Genomic DNA, 20,800 nt, shown 5'->3' with positions numbered 1-20,800 from the left:
AGAGAATCTGAAGCTCTAGGGTCTCTGGGCTGTGGAAGGTGGCCTCTCTTCCATCTTGGATTGGCCAGACGGGGGGCTCCAGGCACCAGAGAAGCCAGACGTCCAAGGGCAGCCCCTCACCTCTCTCCTGAGGGGCTGTGAGAAGGCAGGACAAGCCTGACGTCTGTTCTGCGGGCCCTGAGGGCCCTGTGGACTTCCCTCTCTGGCTGAGGCACGCCCCCGCCTTTCCTGCCCCTCCAGAGGAGCTATCATTTCCTCCTCACCCCTGAAAAATGCAAATGAAGATGATTTTAGAGGACCCTCCAACCTGTCCGACAAGAGAAAGTGATGGAAAAAGGGTCTGGGCTCAGGCTGATCCTGGTTCGCCAGGTGACCCCGGATGTACACATCCTGCCCTCAGGCCTTAGTCTCCGAAACCTGTGAAAGAGGAGGTGGGGGTCAGGGGTCTGGGCAGGGCTTCCAGTTTTCTGACTCTCTCTCTGTGAACAGGGAGCAAAGACAGGACTGGTCACCCTGGAAAGTGGTCCAGGCAGAAAACAGAAAGTAATTTAAGAGGATTTGGTGCAGATCAAAGGTTTATGGCTGAAAGAACACTGCTTCCTCAGGGAACTTGGGAGGGGGGTCTGGGGTGTCACCAGTCTACAGGGTGCCCATCAAGCTCACCTTCTGAGGCCACCTCACCCCTTCCCCGCCAAGCCTGGCTCTGAGCTGGAGAGAGGAGTGGACAGGCTTCTACAGTTTGGGGGGCCCCGTCTCCCCTTCCCCCTACTTCACTGAGACAGCAGAAGTCAGGAGACGGGGTGCTCCTTGCCGGCCGCATTACTCTCAAACAGTCCACAACATGGCCCATCCTCATCCCACTCCTGATCCGCACGTGGCCCTCACACTCACCCACATCCTCCTGCACACACAGAGCCCTTGTGCCACCAACAAACTCCTTTCTTTGGTGACTTCAGCCTCTCTCTCTCCCCCCAACAAACCACTACCATCGCCTCTCTTCTAAAAGCTTTCCCTCCACGTTGCCACCTCCCGTTCCTCCTCCGGCTGTTGCCCCATCTTGCTCCTTCCCTCGATCACCACGTGGAGGGAGTTTCGCACCCACTGACTCTACAGCTCATCCTCCACTCCTCTTTGCTCTGCAGAAATCTGCCCTGTGAATACAACCCCAATTCTCTGCAGCTGTGGCTCTCGACAGACCCTGTGACCTCAGAGTTTCCCGGCCGCCAGGCCTCTCAGCAGCCTTTGGCATGGGTGCCACCTGCTTCCTTGCCCCTGTGGTCCTCCTGCTGGTCCTCTTGTGCCTCTGAGCACCCTGTCTCAGGCGTCACGCATGCTGGGACTTTGCTGTGTTCGGGGCTTCACTCTTCTCCCCTCTCCACCGGTAGGTGATTTCACCCTCTTATATTTGATGACCCCCAAGCCTCCATCTCTAGTTTGATGGCCTTTCTTTTTCCAGACCCATGCTGCCAGGTAAACACTTAGTTACCACCCCGGAGATACCCCACAGATCTCTCTCTTTTTTTTTTTTTTTTTTGCAGCATTTATTCCCAGGCCGTAAGTTTTTGTTTCTTCAGTTTCTTCTGGATATCCTTTTCTTCTGTGCAACCTCCTCTTCCGGTTTAGGAACAATCTGTTCTTTTTCAGTAAGAATCATCTCAATGTGGCAGGGAGAGCTCATGTATGGGTTGATCCGACCATGAGTTCTGTAAGTCCTGCGCCGCATCTTGGGGACTTTGTTCACCGGGATGTGCTCAATGACCAGAGAATCTACATCTAAGCCCTTAAGTTCAGCATTACTCTCTGCATTTCTGAGCAGGTGCAGTAAAAATTCAGCACTCTTTTTGGGCCATCGACCCTGCTTCCAGCCCCCCTGTTTGGCCTGGGCACACCTACCAGCTCCACCATTGTAATGATGGAATGGCACAGGTTTTTTCTGTAAAGTGACATCCTTCAGATACTTGGTGGCTTTTCAGATATGCATACCCTTAATGACCCGGACAGTTTCACGAGTGTTCTTAAAGTGAACACGAAGACTTGAATCTCTATGATTTGCATGATTTTTGAGGGGTTTTCTGGGTCAGTAGTGAATTTTTAGAAGTCACCTCAGGCTGCTTACCAGAAAAGCTCCACAGACATCTCTAACCCAGAATGGCCCAGTCTAGCCTCTCCGCCTTGCCCCTTGTGCTCCCGTCTCAGCTGTGGCAGAACCAGACTGCCCGCTGGCTGGCACCTGCCCCCATGCCGTCCCCTCCAGGTGGATACCCCGCCTCTGGAAGGAGGCACCCTTCTCCCTGCTCACTTCTGCCCTCCCTGGCTTTAGCCTCTTTTCCTCCACGGTCTCACTCTTGACCACACCCCACCTTTTCTGGGCCACAGGCCCCTCTGTGAATTCATTTCTGTATCTCACATACATGTGCTGAGCAACAGTTGTGTGCCAGGCACTCTATCAGAGGCTGGGTTTGCACCAAGAATCGGAGCAGACACGGTCCCCACCTTCACGGAGCTTCTAGTCTAGCTTCTAGTGGGGAATCTGGTAAAGACCTTGACCCTTGCTTCAGAAAACATGCTCTTTATACACCTGGTTTTGCTTGCAATTCGAGGGGTCCACAGACTCACTGACCCCTGTGACTCTGACAGGGGATGATCTTTCTAACAGGGCACATATCTGATCATTCATTCATTTGCTTGACAGATCTCGAGAGCCTGCAGTATGCCAGGACAGCCTAGGTCTTGGGGCCCTTCTGACGCTCCCCTTCCTGGCCTGTAACTCACTGCCTCGCTGTTCCCCTACACCTCGGTGCTCCTGACCCCTGGCCTTGGGCCCAGACTGTTCTCTGTGCTGGCAGTGCCCGCCCCCCTCCTCTCACCTTGTCCTCTGCAAAATTCTCCAAGGCCCGGCTTAGATGCCACATCCTCTGGGTCACCCTCCTGAGCCCTCCAGCAAGCTCTCACCGTCTCCTCCCACAGTGCCTTAGACACGGCTTCATAGCATGGTTGGGGGGCTGTCTCTCCCAGCATGAGAGCCTCCAAGACCACCACCCAGACACACCCTCTCTCCTGTGTGGCCTGGCAGAGGAGGTCTACTTCCGGTGTGAATTGATGAGGATCTCGCAGGACTAGCTCTCCTCTCCTGGGTGCAGGGTGCCCCTAGGACTGGGCAGGACACCCTCTGGGCTGGCCTTTGAACAAGTTACTGTCCTGGTCAAGCCACAGCGTCATCAGACAAATGGGTCACCCAGTCTGGAAACGGCCTGGTCATATCATCTGGGTCTCCTCCTGGGTACTAAGGACCGCTGAGAGCCTGAAGTGTGCCTCTGCTCCCTTCCTGTCAGGACCTTGTCCCATCTGCTGCATTTCTGAAACTGCCTTGCTCCACCCGTCATGCCCCTGGGCTCCCTGCAGTGAGGCGATGGGTTGGAGGAGGGGCCATGATGGAGAACTTCTGACTCCCATGTTGTGACTCAGAGAGCTGCCACCTCTAGACACATACTTCACCTGGCATGGGGGCTAGGGGTGAGGGGCGGGAGTCTCCTTTCTGGCAAAATCTTCTCTTTCCTTCTGCCCACGCTGCAGCTTGCACTCTGGCCCTCCCAGCGCTCCGTTCTGCCCAGGCCACACTCTGTCTTGACATCACTCTTGGTCTACGGAGACCCATTCCCGGTGGGTGCCGCCTGTCTCTGGGACTGCCCCGCTGAGGTGTCTCACCCAAGGCTTCCTGTGCCAGGAGAAAACCGTCCCCCTCCCCAGCCCTGGGCATGGAGCCCACCCGTGCAGAGCCGAGTGTTCCCTTATTTATGAGGGGCAGGCTGGAACTGGCCCCTCAGGCAGGCAGCAGGAGATAGGCACTGAGGAACATGCGGACGGGTGGAGGAAGCAGCCACCCAGATCCCTAGTCCCTGCCAGCAGAAAACTGGCTGAGGAAGGAGGGGAGGGGTGTCCATCACAGGGGCAGACCTAGGTCAGCCTAGCAAGCGGGCACTAGGCCTGCCAGAAGGTGGGAGGGAGTCCTGAGTCCTTGGGGCTTCGGACTGGAGCTAGGAGTGAGGAGAAGAGAAACGTAGTTGCCCGCACTCTTTAGGGGCCTGAGAGCCCCACAGAGCCCTACCCTTCAGCACTGACCCCAGAGCCTCTTGTGCAAGGCTGGGGCCACCTTCCTGGAACTGGGGAGATCATCACACACCTGGTAACCCAAGATGTCTGCAGCCAGCAAACCTAGGGGTCATTGTTTATGTCCCCTTGCCTCTTTCTGGCACCTTAAAGGGGAGGGGCTCTCCCTGCACCCCCACCTTTCCACACATCTCACACCCCTTCGTGCGGGAAGCCCTTCCTTCTGGTTTTAGCTTTCATTCCTCCAGTTAACTGTGAGCCTAGCTCCACCTTGTCCTGCTGCACGTCATGTCGTGTAAGGGAAGCTCCTTTGAATTCAGCTGTGGGTGGGTGACAAGGAGTTTCTGAGTCTGTGTCCCCTATAGCTTCTTGACCCGGAGACCCTCAGGTGATCCCCTCCTCTGCTCATCTAATGTCAGGGAAGAGCTGGTGGTCAGGAAGCAGAAGCCTGGTTCGGGACAGCTGAGATCTGTGGCATCTAATTAGGCTGGAGCCAGGAAGGAAATGCTGTCTTAGCCAGAGGGGCCTCCAGGGCTCTGTTTAATGAAGAGAACAAACTTGAATTGACAGAAGAGGGTTGTAGGCAGACACCAGGCCAAGGAGACAGAGAATGGCGTGAGCCGGGAGGGGTGGCACGGAGTCAGGCAGCTGTCACTGTAACGTCGGCAAGGACATCACCACGGCAACAGGGCCTTTTTGACAAGACAAGCTCATGGAGGCTGGTTTGGGGGATCTTGGAATGAGGAGGTCTGGGAAGAACCCAGCATCAGAGGCTGAGGTGGAGCTCAGGAGACAGGTAGGTCCCCAAAGCACAGCCCGGGGAGGGATGTGGGTCATTTTGCCATCTCCTCCATCCCTGGTGCAGCCTCTCTTCTCACCATCCACACCTTCCCCCATCAGCTTCATGGCTCTGTCTTTCCATCCCTGGGCCCAGGGCAGGACAGCTCGGCTACCCTACCTCCCATGCCACCACTCCTCCAACCCACTGCGCATATTCTGGGAATCTGATTTTTTAACTCGGGACTAAAAGAGGAGGAGGTTACATCATGTTAAGAAATTTTCATGCTACTTTTTGTTTCCCCCGGGGACCAGGCTGGGGTCCCGGGGTTTAATCCGGAGCTCAGACTGGCCCTAAAGAGCACTGGGGCAGGGGGAGGGATGGGAGGTGTGAACAGATCCTACGGAGCCCAGGCACCGCGGGCAAGTGCAGGGAAGCCCACGGAAGGAAGGAGAGGTTTGGCAGCGTCTTCAGAAAGAAGAGGGGAAGCAGGGCCAGGTGCCCTGGAGTCACCCACAGCACTGAAGTCTCTGCCCAGGCCTCGCCCCACAACTCGTGGCATGCAGGGCTGGGTGCAAAGCCCTCCACAGAGGGGTCAGCCTCAGCATCAGGAGACAGCCCACGAGCTGCTTGGGGCCCAAGTCCTCACCAACTCCAGCTCCTTACCCACCTCTGCCTTTGCCTTGCCGGGTACCCTTGGACAAGTCCGGAAGCCCCTCTGGGACTCAGTTTTCCCATCTGTCCTGTCCTGTCCTCCTCCAGATTAGCCACGAGGGTCAAGTCAGGCCTTGAGGATAGGATCTTTTTGTTCCCTGAGGTATCCAAGCTCCCAGCACACAGAAGGCACTCGGTGAACATTTGTTGAATGAATGAAGCGAAATCCCTTGAGGAGGCCACAGAGTGCCCCTTAGTGGCAGGGCCGACACAAAGGCAGGAGAGAGCTACAGGTTTGGACTGGGAGGCTGGGCACAGTTGCCATGGGAACCTGTTAGATTGGTGGCCCTGCCGGGTATCTGGAAATAGGCCTGGCTTATCTAGAGTGACGGGCTACCGCTTCTAAGGGAAGGCTGAGGTAGCTGTGAGCCAGCAGCTGCTCTACTGGAAGGCGGTGGGGGGGAGACACAGCGGGCCTGAGAGAAGGGCACTAAAGGAAAAGGAGGAAGGTGGCCACGCGACTTCCTAAGGACTCCACTTTCCTCCCCTAGAAAAATGGTTACAGAGAAGGCCCAGCCCTGGAAAAGTGAATGTGACGATTCATGGACTTAGAATCCCAATGTTGTCCTGGGTGCCCAGGTCTCCCTCCAGCCCTGGGGACTCTGCACTCCACCTGGACCCCAGCAATGGCTGGTCGGAGGGAATCTACTTCCCGTCCACACGGCGTAGACGCTGTGGCTGTGCAGGGAGAGGTGGCCTCTGGGTGACTGCTGGGGAGCCACGGCCAACCTAAGCCCTGGCTCACGCCTCTTCGCCTCTTATCCCCTCCCTAACCAGAAAGAACTCACGACTACAGTTCAACAAGGTGAAGGTGGAGGACGCTGGGGAGTACGTCTGCGAGGCTGAGAACATCCTGGGGAAGGACACCGTCAGGGGCCGGCTCTTCGTCAACAGCGGTAGGTGGTCCCCCAACGAAGGGAGGGGTCCTAGAGGGGTTCTGTGGGGGTGGGCCAGTTGCCCCCCAGCCCTAGGGAGGCCCGCACATGATCCATCTTGCACTTGACTCCTCTCCCTCCTGCCACTGCCGTATCAAGCCCCAAGATCTGAGCCGATTCAGAGAAATGCAGTCGAAGCATAAATGTTTAGCTTTGTTATCTGGACCTGGAAGAGCCGCCAGCTCTCGTTTTAAATACCCTGAAAACTAAATATTTTGAAATCAAGAGGTGGGGGTGGGGGGAAGGATATTTTTAGAAGGCAATTATGGGAGGCTGGGCTGCCTGAAGCGGGGCTCCGGGGAGAGGCAGACCCAGGGTGCGCGCAAGCTGCCTGCCCGCTGCTTTGCTGGGTGCCCGTGTGCAGGCAGCCTGCTCCACGGGGCCACGGGTGGAAGGCTTGGGTGCCCCGGGCCCCTGGGGGCAGCCTCAGTTCAGGGATGGCAGGACCCTCTCCCACAGGTCATCCCCTCCCTGGGAAACGTGCAAGGTCAGGAGCCCACGGCACCCTTCGCTTCCCCCCTCCGCAGAGGCAGCTCCGGCTTCGGCGTGGAGGCGGCCTCCCTGCTGGGCTGTCCTCTGGTTATTGCCCTTGACTGGAAAGTCACCAAGGCTGCCTGTCCTCAGGTCGCGCCCCCTCCACTCTAGCCTGAGTCCTCAGAACCCCACAGCTCTCGTTCCTCCTCCTGACACCCAGCCTCCACGTACCACTTGGCTACCTGGTTGTTGGCTTCACTTCCAGTCCTGCATCTCCCTTCATCCCGTGTTTCCACCAGACAGCCCTCCAGTACCCCCTGCACCCAGCGCAGTCTAACGAGAACCCTGCCCTGTGACCCTCAGAGGAGAGCCTGGCTCAGACCCGGTCTGCCGTGTTGTAAGGGACCTCCCTTGTCCTCCCAGCCTCTCAGCTCCTCGATCTCCCTTACCACTGGATCTACCAGGTCTGAGTCTGCGAGTCCTGGTCCGTCTTCTTTCTGGATCTTTCACTCACGTATGTCCTTTTCATTCCAGCCCCACCTTAGGGGCAATCCTGGCCCAGGTTTCATCCCTGCTGAACCTGGACCAGAGCAGCAGCCTCAAGATGCTTTCGCCCTGTCACTCCCCGACCCATGGAGCCAAAGAACAAGGACTCGGTCCCACAGCCCAGCTCTCACAAATCCGACCCAAATGGCCTTTCCGACCCTAACGGTAGTCGGCCTCTCCTTCCCATTTTTATTCTTCCTCCTGCGCCATCTCTCCCAGGCAGCTATCCTCCTGACCAGTCCAGCCCACCGCAGCGGCACGCCCAGTGCAGGCCCCACTCCTGGGCCACTCCTCGGCCCTCTGTGGTCTTGTGTATCTCTCTCCAGTTCTATCAGATCATTCTTCAGCTCTCATCCTGTTGCTGAACTTTCTTTGCGGGTGTGGCCTTCTGGGTGGACTGTCCCGGGGTGGCTGTACCAAGTCCTGGGATATCGGGCCGGGCCTGGCTTTGCCCAGAGGGCAGGCAGGTGTGACCTGGGGTGTCACAGGATCGTGGAAGACCTGGAGAGGCTTCTGGGTCTGCCCCTTACCTGGGGGCTTAGAAAGGCTAGCTGTTTAATCACAGGTGCACCCATGTGTCCTGTCAACTCAAGCCTTCAGCGAGGCCTAACTCAGCAAGACGCTGTTCTGAGCGCTGAGGGGTCACAGTCTTGGCTCCCAAAGTCCCCTCAAATGGCAGGAAGCTAAAACCTGAACTCAAAGCGTCTGCCTGTTCTAACACACTGAAGAGGAAAGACAGGCAACTTAACAACGGGAGAGGGGGCATCCCAGGCAGGCGGGAGGGGAGCCTTACAGGATGAAGAGATACTTGATCTGGGCCTTGAAAGATGAGCAGAGATTTTCTCCAAGAGCAAGGGAGAAAAGCAGTGGCAGGAGCTGGCAGCAGGCAGAACATCTCTGCAGCATCAGCTCCTTCCCGGCCCATTTTCTCTTCGGAGATCCAATAAACTCACTCACACCAAGACACTAATGGCTGATAGAGGCTTCCTGGGTTTATCCTTCCCAGGTGTTTTCTTTAAATCCCCCCCAGCCCTTGGCAACCAGAATCTCCTTTCTGCCGCCGTGGATTTACCTATCCCGGACATTTCATATAAATAGAACCACAGAATATGTGGCCTTTCAAGACTGGTTTCTTCAACTTAAAATAATGTTTTCAAGGTTCCTCCATGTTGTAGTCATGTCAGTACTTCTTTCCTTTTCGTGGCTGAATAATAATTCCATTGCCTGGGTCTACCACATTGTTTATATATTCATCAGCTGAGGTTGTTGCATCATTCTAGTTGTTTCCACATTTGGACTATTATGAAAAATGCTGCTATAACATTTGTGTCCAAGTTTTTGTGTGGACATACGCTTTCAGTTCTCTTGGGTATACACCTAGGAGTTGAATTGCTGGGTCATATAGTAACTATGTTTAATTTTTTGAAGGATGACCAGCTGTGTTTCAAAATGGCTGCGCCATTTTACATTCTCACCAGCAAAGTATGGGGGGTTCCCATTTCTCCACATCTTCACCACCCCTTGTTATTATCCATCTTTTTTTTTTTTTAAATACGGCCACCTGAGGGCGTGTGAAGTGCTATCTCACGGTGGTTTTGATTTTCATTTCCCTAATGACCTTCCAGGAGTATTTGCCTTTAGTAAGAGACAATGCTTTAACCTACAGAAAAGATATCATCATCGGCCGAGGAGACCAGACTAGACCCTGGGATGGTAGAAGAAGGTACCTTTCTCTCAAGAATCAGATGTCCATTTGCTCATTAGAAATATTTGTAAATATTCGTTAAGCACCTATGACATGTCAAGCGCTGTGCTCGACACTGGGGTGCGTTCACCAGTGAAGCAGACAGACATGGCCTCTGCCCAAAGGGAGCTTACATTCTAGTGGAGGAGCTAAGCTTTGGACAGCTAGTAATTGCATAACTAGTCCTTTAATTGTTAGAATAAGCACTACAAGGAGAAGTTACAAAGCTAAGGGAAGGAATGAAGGAGGAGCCTGAGCAGCCTCTCTGAGACACTGATATTTTGAAAGTCCTGGATAAGAAGGCTCGTGGCCTCTTAGAGGAGCTGGACTAAGCCAGTGGAGTCTGAATATGCTGCAAGACAGGGACAGGACATGAAGTGGGAGAGGTGGTTAGGCCCAGATTAGACTTGGGGAGGGGGAGGGGGACTTTATTATGAGTATGGATGGAAGCCATTGGAGGGTTTTGATAATGGAAGCGATTGATCAATTTACATATTTTAAAGACCCCTTTGGTGGCAGCTGCGAAGCGAAAAGGTTAGAGATGAAGGCAAGAGTGAGGGAAGAAAGACCAGTGAGGAGGCGATTGTGGCCATCCAGGAAAGAGACCACAGAGGCGGTATTGAGACATGGACAGAGCCTCAGGAGGAGGTGGGAAGGCAGCCCTCAGTGATGGACGGCTAGGGGGACAGAGAAGGACCAGAAATCAAAGGTGCCCTCTAGGCCTTTGGTTTGTGCTGTCCAGTCATTGAGATGAGCAAGGCTAGAGGAACAAGTGGCTGGGGCAGATGAGTGGGAGCTGAGTTTGGGGTGGATCGGCGCCATCCCCGCGGTGGTATCCAGGGAGCGGCCAGATTCTCCCACTCGGAGGTCATCTGTCATCTCCACATCCCCAAACACGGGAGAACACAGTGAAGAAATACAAATAGGCTGACGAGGCAGCGTGACACATGGCCTTAGGAGCCCACGTGTGCTGCAATAGCACGAATGCACCTCTTCAGTGTGGAAAGCTTCTAGCGTGAGCCTTCACCACCAGCAGAGTTGGCTGCCGTGAGCTGGGAGGGCGCTGCCGTCACAGGGGTGGCCTCAAGGTACTTCTTTGTGAGGTGGAAAGGCCTATGGTCACTTCCCTCCACACCTTCTACAACCGGCTCCCCCATTGCCCTCCCTTTTTACCTTTCTGGGGCCCCAGCCTAGTCCCCGTGATGACATGGTTCTGGCAGGCCTAGGCCATGGATCCCAAGATGGGGCCCTGTCCTCCCTCAGGAGTCGTCCTCTGCCTCCCAAGGCCTCAGTGAGCACAGATGTACGTGTAGACAGGCCCAAGCGTGCAGCTGTGGTCCTGCCGCCATCCTCACTCCTGCCCGCTGCTCATGCAGCCCATCGTTGGGCAGCTTCCTCCACCCCTGGCTGCAGAGGGCATCAAGCTGCCCTGAGATTTCTCTGACTTGGCCAAGGCCCATGAGAGGACTCGGGCCCGTGGTCCACGTCGTGTTTGCATTCGTCTTCCCGTCAAGCCTTGGTGCTGACGTGTTCTTCTACGAGGGACCAGGTGCCTGGTGAGAATGCTCAGCCAGATGTTAGGAGCCCTGAGGCCTTGTTACAACACACACTGGACTCTGGAAGGCCCTTGCCTGCTCTCTTTCCTCACTCCTCCTTGGCAATGTAACCGAAGGGCAGGACAACCTCTAGGGTCGTCCCGGCAATGAGATTTTGTAACTCACAGGCGTGGTCACCTCAGCTGTTTGTCTTCTCTGTCCCTTTCTTAGTTCCCTGGGTCTCACTGACCCAGAAGCATGTGGGTCCCAGCCTTGTGTGGGGTTGAGCAGAGGTGGGAGACGTCAGCAGGGGTGGGGCTCGAGGATGCCAGACCAGCAGCAGGCATGATGTGGAGGGAAGGTGGGAGCTGGCCCTACCCGCTGGGTTTTATCAGCGAGCTCCTCAGACATATACAGAGGCAGAGCTGTGTATACACTCCCAGTCCCGTGCTCCATCCGTCTCCCCACACGTCTAAACACTCAGGGCGCCAAGTGCCGGCCCTCCTCCTCCTCCTCTCATCCCCCCACTTACTTCGGGGGATGGTGGAGACTCAGTACCCCTGAGTAGACAGGACCGGCCAAGGTAGGACGGGCCACCTCAGTCAGGAGGCCACCGCTGGGTGGGCATGAGAGGCCCTCAGAGCCACAGAAGCTGAGGGGGGAGCAGGAACCGGTTTCTAGCTGCCCAATATGGATACACAGCCTAAGAGGTTAGCTAATAGATAAAGACTGAAATTTGGGGCAAGAATTTTCACTTGAAACCAGGCTCCTGGCTGCCATCCCTCTGGGGAGCAGTGCTTTTGTGATTTTCACTGATCAAATGAATCTGATCCAGCAGGTGTGCAGTCTGGGTTAGCAGCCTTGAAGCCCAGTCTTGCTGTCACCTAGTTTCCACATCCCAGCTGTCCCCTCTCCCCAGCAACGTGAAGCCCCGGATTTACGGCCTGGGCTGTCCAAGGCCTGGAGGCTCCCTCCAGAGGCCACAGCTGACCGGGTGGGGGAGGTGGAGGCTGCCTGGTGAGGGAGGACGTGAAGGCGGCCCGGGATGCTTATGGAGACGCGCATAGCGGCCTTTGTAGCATTTCCGGGCACCTTGGCCCAACTCTGGGACAAAGAGGGGAGAGACGGAAGCTAGGGTTCTCGCCGCAAGTCCCCAGATCGCAGAAAATTACAGTGCCCAAAAGGTGCCATTCCCCTCAAAGCCCAGCTCCCTGTAATCACGCCCTGGTCCATGAGAGCCCCAGCAGTGCAGACAGATATAAATGTCTCCTCCCTGAACCCCTGTGACTTGCCCCCCACGTAAGACATGGTGCCTCATCCACCTGCAGCGGAGCCCCCAGAAAGGCAGGCAGGCAGGCAGCAGAGGTGGGCCCTTATGCCAGAAGATGGAGCAGTTTCTGCTAGCCTCTCATCCCCTCCAAGAGAAGAAAATCTTCCCAGCCTTTGAAGGTTTGCCTGGAGCGAGGGTGCAAGGTGGTGCTGGGCAGATGGTCCAAGCTCACGGTGGCCTCCCCTTGGCCTTGTTGGTGACCTGGGAGGGACCACCAGACCTTCCCCCCACCCCAGCCATTCCTACAGTCTCTGATCGTCCAGCTTTGAGATGGGCCATGAAGGAGGTGATTCCTGGGGCCCAGAGGTGGTCTCAGTGGGTCACTGGCACGTGTCTCTCGTACCTCCAGTGAGCACTACCCTATCATCCTGGTCGGGGCACGCCCGCAAGTGCAACGAGACAGCCAAGTCCTATTGTGTCAACGGAGGCGTCTGCTACTACATCGAGGGCATCAACCAGCTCTCCTGCAAGTAAGTCACCAGTGGGGGCAGGCATGGGGGCAGGAGCAGGGGGAGAGAGGCTGGGGCAGAAGTGGAGGGCTCTAGGAAAAGTGAGCTTCAAGATACTAGTAAGGGGTCTCCAAGGGGTGTAGACAGGGAGGTTTGCCCCACTTCCTAGCCCTTTCCTGGAATACAGGGAGATGTAAGCTCTAAAGGGCTCAGGGCTTCTGCAGTCCCAGTTTCCCAGGCCCCTACCCACCCCATCTTCCAATGTCCACCCTTTCACCAACACCTTCTTGGGAGATGGCTAGACCAGTCTATGCCCGGGGCACTGGATTCTCTCTCTCTCTCTCTTCCCCTCCCTATCTCTCAGCAACTTTCCAAACTTTGTTCTGATGAACATTGCCCAGGGTGCATCTTCCCCAGCAGTGAGGAGCCTGGCAGGGTCAGGTAGGGCACACGTCCCAGAGCCCTTGCTAGCTGAGCTCTGCTCTTATAGCCTTGAGGGAAGAAGAGGGCTCTGCCCCCAGTGCTCGCCTCAGGACCTGGCTCTTCTCCCTGCCCAGCAGGACCCCAGTGCCCAGATATGCTCTGGCTGCTGCCTGTGCCACTTCAGTCCCTAGCCCCTCTCTGGGGAGTGAAGGGCTACCAGCAAGGACATCACTCTGGGTGTGGCTGAGTGGGGGAGGTCAGGGTTGAGGAAAAGCTCATGTTGGGACTCTGCCTCCCCCCAAGAGCTGCCCCGAAGGAACTCCCAGGAGCTGGGGACCCCCTGCTCCCCACCCTTAGCAAACAGGGTAGGTGGGAGCACAGTGATCAGGGAGGGCTTGCTCAGGCCCAGCCACATCTTCTGGGAGCCGGGCCCCCACTGCCCCCTTGACAGATTCTCTGGTAGGTGAGCAAGGAACAGGTAGGGGAACTTGGTGAGGGCAGCACAGGTTCTGGCCGGATCCTGAGTAGAGGGAGGGAGGCCTAGTTCACAACTTTGGGTTTCAAAGCAGCCCAAGCCTAGGGCGCTGGCGATGTGCCAAAGCTGCCCCATTGCCGTGGCATCTGGGCAGGGGCCAGCAGAGTACTGATGAAGATTCCCGGAGAGAGGCGTTTGCCCTCTCCACAGATAAGGTCAGATTCAGCGCTCCTCTCGGCTTTCCTGCCTTTGGCCTCCAGCTCCAGAGCTGCATCTCCCTCCTGACTACAGCCTTGGCCAAAGACCCCTCCACCTCACAGCGTGATAATGAGGGGCCACACCTCCTTCACGCCCTCCCCTCAGTGCTGGGTGAGCTGAGCCTGGACTGCCAGGCACACCTGTGCCTCTTGCTCCAGCTGGCCTCCTTTGCCAGCATCCACCTCGGCTCCACCTGTCACCTGCTGCCCTCCGCCTTCCGGCCTCCCCCATCCTGAATCTCAAGGGACAGTCCCAAAAGCAACAGCAGGTCCCCCAGGGAAGTTCTCAGTCCAGACTCAGCCCCTCATCCTTCCTCTCTCTTTCTGCCTCTAGGAAGCTGCCACATTAGTGCCACAGACCCTGGGGAACATTCTAGCCTTGAAAATGCTCTGAGCACTTTGGAATAGATCTATAGAAATGCATAAGCGTTCTGGAATACCTCACAGAGATGGCCTAGCCCTGGACCCCTTCTTCTTGTCCCCCACAACAAACACATACACCCCAGGCCTCTCTTCTTCCCTAGCCCCTTGGATCCCAGAACCTTGAAGGCATCCAGCATTGTCACTGGCTCCAGACAGAAAAGGTTTCAGCCACCGGGACAGGTGTCGGGGCTGAGGAGGGCCACGGGACCCAGGACTCCAGTGCCAGAGTCTAGTGTGGGAAAGAGTAGTGAGCTATAGGATTCCCAGGGGCCCCTGCCAGCAAGGCTGTACCCCTAGGACTTTCTGGGTGCTGCCCAGCTAAATCTGAGAGGAGCAGAGGGCAGGAGCCTGAGCCACTGTGAAGATGCTGTCCTGTTTCCCCGCCCCACCAGGGCAACTGGGGTTCACTGCTTAGAACCTGAGCTTGGTACCCAGAACCACCACCTCCCCATCTCAGCCTGTCCTGGGTCAGCCCCAGCCAGGGCTCCTGGAGCCAACTTCCCTGATGCCCTGAGCCCTCAGGGGAGAGGGGCATCCCTGGCGGGGATTGCAATCAGGAGGGCAGGTCCTCAGAGCTGTGCTGGAGAAGGGCAGGGGGGAGGGGGGCAGGGCAGAACCCAGAGGCCATTCTGGGGGTGGGTGAGCTGGGAGGGAAGGAGGGTAGGCCTCTTGGGGTTCCTGATGACACCCTGAATGGAATGCATGGAATAAAAAGGAAAGAACTTAGGAAACGGAACTCACGTCGTACCATTTGTGCTGTTTGTTTACTTTTATTTTGATTTTTTTGCATTTCCGCTTAGCTTGGATAATGAAACTAGACTGGTCAGTTTCATTCCAGTTTCTACAAAAATCAGTTTTCCTTCCTGGTTTTCTGACACTTGTTGTTGTGTATTGGTTGAGAGCCCTGCGGGGAGTGTTGGAAAGCAGGCACACTCCGTCCCTCCTGTTTTTCTAGAATTCAGAGCCAAAAGAAACAGTGTCACTGATGCTGAATTTTGTTTTAAAAAAGGAAAGCTTAGGGGGATTTGAAAACGGGGGTCCAAATCAAGGTGACCGTCTCCTGTCTGGGCCAGACAGGGACCTCTGCACTTCCTCTTGCTGCTTTCTCCTCTTCTCTCCGTGTTTTTATAGAGCACGGTTGGTGCGTGACTCTTGGGGACTGGTTCAGGGGATGATGACAGAACAAGACTCTCTTTCCAGCCCTGTGCACATACCAGTGGCATGCCTCCCTTTCCCATCAGCTCACCCCCCCATCCCCTCTGCTCCCATGTCCAGGTGATTTCCCCCATCCCATGCCCATCTGCCTGCTCATCCTCTCCACCCACACCCCTCATGAGGCCAGAGACCCTTCACTCCCTCCAGTGCCCGGGGCACACCCTCATCCTTCATCCTCCCTCTCCCCTGGGTGAGGGCAGCACACATGGCATTATCCCCAGGCTACCAAAAGGAGACACTGAGGCCCGGGAGGTGGGGTGGGAAAACGGGGAGGCAGAGTCCCAGCCTCTCTGTCACCCCAGATGCAGCCCGTGGGCTCTCCTCTCTGCCCCTCTCTTACCCCTGCTCTTCTCCAGCCCTGAGCACAGACCTTCCCGTAGTCAAGGATAACAGCTTGGGGGGAAGGGCCGGGAAGCCTGTTACCTGCCGCTCCTCCTAATCTGTCCCGTGTCCCTGAAACTCAGGGGGTCAATCCCTGTTTGAGTGGGAACTCACTACCAGCCAGCCACCCACGCCAAGTTCAGGCCCTGCTCCTGGTTGATAGGCTAATGTAGCCTGTACCCTGTTACCAGGTCCTGGCAGCAGGGTAGAGAGGCTGTAGGCCCACCCCCAGAGCCTTCTCTAGGGAAGCCCCAGCCTCCTGGACGTGGACAAGCAGGGCTAACGAGAGAACAGGAGTGTCCAAAAGCTCCGAGAAAGGAGCCAGTGCCTGAGGAACAGCTCAGGTGTTAGTCGTCCCAGCCCCGTGCAGTGCCCATCCCCCCCCCACCTTCTCCTTTGTTCAGCTAGTGGGCACTTTCCCAGGGCAGGAAGGTTAGGACTATATGGCACAACTCCAGGGGGCTTGTTCGTGTTGTACACGGTGTCCACAGCACCACCTGGAGCTGTGCAGCTCTGTGGCCACGAAGAATACGAGGATAGAGTCGGGGTAGTCCAGGCTGGGTGTGGGGCCGGGAACGTAGGGATGTGCTCAATTACCCTCCGTCTCCAAGAGCCACAGGAAAGCATCCTGACTCTCAGCAGTGGGAATAAATTCCCCTCTGTCCCCTCCTGCCCCTGCACTCCCCCATTTTCTCTTACACACACACAGGTTTTTCCTGTCTCCAGGAGCCAGGCTAATCTCAGACACTGGACACAGTCAAGCCTATCTCTTTCTTATTCCTGATTGCAAGAGTCATTTTGGCAACGTCCTGGGTCTTTATCGTCCACCCCCAACGATGCTGCTGCTTGAAAAGTCACTCCTGCGCCTCTAGTCCCATCCCAAGTGGAATCAGTTTCCGAGAGCTGAGGAAGAAGGGCTGAGCCTGAGTGGAGCTGGTCGGAAAGCCTTAGCCACTGCCTCCATTTTCCTGGGCTGGGATAACTGGGGACGAGGGCGAGGGGTCAGAAAAGGGCGTATTGACAAAGTTGTAGCCTCCTCCTCCGAGCCACCCTGTTCAACAGGATGAGCGTGCATCAGCTTCACGTGCAGGCTCTCCCCCTTCTCCAGACACACTTCCCCCCCTCCACTACCATTCATTAGCCAGGCACACCTGCACACACACTGCCCCGGCTACAAGGACCAGCCTCCTGCCTCCCCTGAGGGAGATACAGTAAGGCCCAGAGAGACTCCAGCTATCTGCTCATCAACCACTCCCGATCCTCCAGGCTAGATTGGAGGCCACAGGGTTTTTGTGAGGGTCTATCACAGTCAATCGCCATCACCCCCTATAAGTTCAAGGGGCTGCTGATGGTTGGTATACGCTAGAATGCTAAGAGGTAGAGTACATTCACCTCTTGGGGAAGTTTACTGATTAACGTCACTGACCTGTTATTGAGGGGACGCTGGTGATGGGCTTACCTAATTTCCTAATTTAGAAGAGGCAGAAGAGCATAGACCCATCTTCGAGTAGGGGGCGGTGCGGGAGGATCAGTCTGGCCCTATCTGTAAGCTTAAGTATCTGGCCTTGCTGGGATTCAGAAGAGAGTACAAGGGCTGGGCATGTCTCCCAGAAATCTACAAGACAGGGACTCGAGGGGAGAGTGGCAGCCAGGGAGCAGAAGGAAGTGGACCTTGGAAGTTAAGGACAAGGTCAGGGAGATGGGAGTGGGTGGTTTTCTGCAGGAGGCAACGTGGGAGAATGAACTCCCGCTAGAGCCAGGCAGTGATGGAGGAGCAGGTCGTGGGGAAAGGGCAGGTGTCCCAGGCAGCCAGTTGGCCCCCTGATGCGGAACAGGCTGCAGCCCCGCCCCCACCCCGCCACCGTGATTCTTGCCACCTGAGGCCAGAGGCCCCACGCCCGCCCTCAGCCCACCAGCTTTGGGATGCTGGTAATTCAGGCTTCTCTCCACCCTCACCTGTTCCCCATAAGCTTTTCCCGTGTATATTGCTCTAGGGCAGCCTTCCCCAAACCGTATGTTCACAAGGATTCCTCAAAAAACAATTTCCAAGGTCAAATACATTTGGAACCTACTGGAAAGTTCAGCTCTTTCCTCCTACAAAACTTTTCATAGCCTTTCATGTGCTAGCGTGCACTGCACCTCTACAAGGAAGCCTGGGAATGGATTTCCTAAACTTACTTGGCCACAGAGCCCTCTTTGAAAGAACAGATGAGACATCTCCAAGGCCCCTTCTGCTGGAGGCGCACAGTCTGGGAACAGCATTCCCAAGTTCTCCTTTGAGCTTTCTGGGGTCTGTTTCATGGATGAGAAAACCTGCCCAGGGCCCTGGACAGAACCCTTTGGTAGGGCTTGGAAGGAACGTCTCCCCAGAACTTGGTATTCCAGAAGACTCCCAGCCCCCCAGCCTACTGACTGCCTGGCACCGAGGGTCTACAATCCTGGCTTCACGGGGCCCCAGGCAGGTCAGAAGGGAAGTCTCAATAACCATGAGGACCTTTAGGCAGTAAGTTCCCAATCTCCCCACCCCGCTTCCCCAAATCATCTTCTTCCCTCCCCCTCCCCCGCTTCCCCACCACCTGGAGCCACATCTATTAGAGAGATTGTGAAGGAGATTTCCGAGCCCTCCACCCAGCCCCGACTCCAGCCCCTTCAGCAACGAGTGTGCCCCAGCGCTCGACTTGGTTTTCTCATTCATCACTGTGCACTTTGATTTCTAACCTAAGCCTCGCGGATGATGCCAGTTTGTTCTGTGATTTTTCCCCTTTTCCTTCTCCAGATGTCCAAACGGATTCTTCGGACAGAGATGTTTGGAGAAACTGCCTTTGCGATTGTACATGCCAGATCCTAAGCAAAGTATGTTTGAAGATACAAACACGAGTCCCTGCTCCTTAGAAAGCTTCCGGGTGCAGTCCCCCCCCACTCCTCACCCCGTTGTAGGACATAGGGCCAGGGGTGTTGGTTGTTTTGATCTTTGGCTGTTTTGTTTCTTTTTTGTATTTTGGTTTGTTAGTTCTTTTGTTTTGCTTTTTCATTTTTGGCCTAATCCTTGGGTTTAAAGTTCAGGGCTGCAGGTAAGGGGCAGAGTGGCAAGGCCGGTACAAATGGTAACAGTGGCAAGGAACCCAGCTGGCATTGGCAGGAGCCTGTGCCGGGGTGTTGCAATGCCTATGTCTTGCTATCCTGGCTCTCTCTTTCTGGTTTTCTTTCTTTTGGTAGGTGTCCTGTGGGATACACCGGGGACAGGTGTCAGCAGTTCGCAATGGTCAACTTCTCCAGTATGTCTCTTTCTTCTATTTCTTTCCTTCCCTGGTAACTGACAGTTCTTCCCCCACCCTACCCCCCACCCCGTGGGAAGGATGGGGCCTTGCTTAGAGAGATTGGGGGGGGGCTGGGAAACGCGGGGGGCTGTCCTAGGCTCCTCTCAGTCCTCATCAGAAGCCTGTGTGTGTTACTGAACCAAACTTGGGTCCCCTACACCAAACACACAGCAGAGCTAACCTACTAAACCGGGTGGAGGTGAAAGAAAGAACAGCGCTAGTCGTAAGGTGTCAAGCAAAGAATACAAGGGGCTCATGGGAAGGGTTTTTAAAGACTGTGGGAGGGTGGGGTCACGAGGTGCGCGATCAGCTCATGCTCAGTCCTCTGATTGGTTGATGGTGAGGTAACAGGGTGTTTCAGGAATCTCAATCATCAACCTTCTGGTTCCAATCAGCCTAGGGCTGGGGGTGGTCATCATGTAGTTAACTTCTAACACCTGGTGGGGTTTTAGTATCTGCAAAACAACTCAAGGATATACCAAAGGTCCTTGACTTTGTCTTATGGCTAAACTCTTATTATTTTGCCTTGTTTGTTTTCCTTTGTTTCTGCACTTTCTCACTTCTCTGATTAAATTTGCTCTTTGGAACTCGAGGAGAAAGGCCTAGGAGGCTAAAGCTTTTCTACAAACAAGAGGCAGGGGTCACTGGGGGGTCTTTCCTGGGGAAGCACCTGCAGGGTCCTGCTGGGTTTCACACAGAGGAGACTGATACACCCCCTGCCTCATGTTGCTGTACTGCCTGGTGGCAGTAACACTGAATTCTCTCTGCAGCTGCTCAGAGCCAGGCTCAGGCCTCTTCACCACTGGGGTCAGGCAGCCTGGCCAGGATGGGAAGAAGCATTTGCAGAGCCCTCACCTGCCTCTGAGAGCCTGTCTGAGGATGTCAGGCTGTTGGTGAGGCCGGGCAATGAGTGTGTGCACATGTGTGCTCCTGTGTTTGAGAGAGAGAAGCAAGTTCTCAGAAAGCCTGCCTTTCCATCTGGCCAGAGTTTGTTTTGGTTTGATTTGGGGTGATGGGGGAGAGTGGGGAAGGCGGATTGAGGGAAAACAGGTCCCAGGGCAGTGGTTTCCGTGAAGACCAGAGTCATCTGTGCAGCTAGATGTTGGAGTAGGGGTGAGGGTTGCCGCAAATACTAAGGCATAGAGGGAAGAAGGAATCAAGGGGTAACTGGTGACTCTCTCCAGGCCCTCTCTGGCCTCAGTCCCCATCCAGGACTTCACTCCCTTCCTTTCTTCCATCTCTGAAGTTGGAGCTTTCTGGTTTGCACAGTCTGCCGAGAAAATTGTGACCCCTGGAGCTGAAGGATGAGGCCCTAACTGTGGCGTGTTTTACTGGGGGCTGGGAGCAGTGCCTTCAAGTGCCATGAGGTGGAGGTGGAGCAGAGCAGAAGGCCACAGGCTGGCCATGGACTCCATTTGGGGCCCAGCGGTCCACTGGCCTGCAAGGCGGGACCGTGTCCCCTGTCCTCCAGAGCACGCTAGGCCCCTGCTCGACCCACCACCCACCTCCTCCTCTCCAGGGAGGACAGATGGGTCCCATGAGGAATTAGAACTAGATTGATGGTGCCTGGGCATGAAGAAGACGAGGGAGGGACCCAGGGGACCATTTAGGTAGCCCTTAGAGAAAAGGGGTTTGGGGCTCAGGGTAGAGAAAGGAGCCTTCCGATCCTTCTCAGACCACAGCACAAAAGCCTAGAC

General features: G+C 55.6%; 1 protein-coding gene and 1 pseudogene across 4 annotated transcripts in view; one reads left to right on the top strand and one right to left on the bottom strand.

Moving 5' to 3' along the window:
• NRG2 (neuregulin 2) overlaps window positions 1–20,800 on the top strand; it is a 179,458-nt gene that overhangs the window by 142,239 nt on the left and 16,419 nt on the right. For all 3 annotated transcript variants that reach the window (XM_079917260.1, XM_079917262.1, XM_079917261.1), the window contains exons 3-5: window positions 6,377–6,495; window positions 12,513–12,633; window positions 18,563–18,639. In XM_079917260.1, coding sequence (XP_079773386.1) covers window positions 6,377–6,495; window positions 12,513–12,633; window positions 18,563–18,639 — 317 coding nt within the window. The remainder of the gene's footprint in view (window positions 1–6,376; window positions 6,496–12,512; window positions 12,634–18,562; window positions 18,640–20,800) is intronic.
• LOC307184069 (large ribosomal subunit protein uL22-like) lies at window positions 1,542–2,076 on the bottom strand (annotated as a pseudogene). Its single transcript has one exon. The product of its transcript is annotated as a large ribosomal subunit protein uL22-like (transcript).

This window comes from Stenella coeruleoalba (assembly GCF_951394435.1).
Source record: "Stenella coeruleoalba genome assembly, chromosome: 3".
NCBI lineage: Eukaryota > Metazoa > Chordata > Mammalia > Artiodactyla > Delphinidae > Stenella > Stenella coeruleoalba.
The sequence above is the reverse complement of the archived record's forward strand: the minus strand, read 5'-3'. Positions and strand labels throughout refer to the sequence as shown.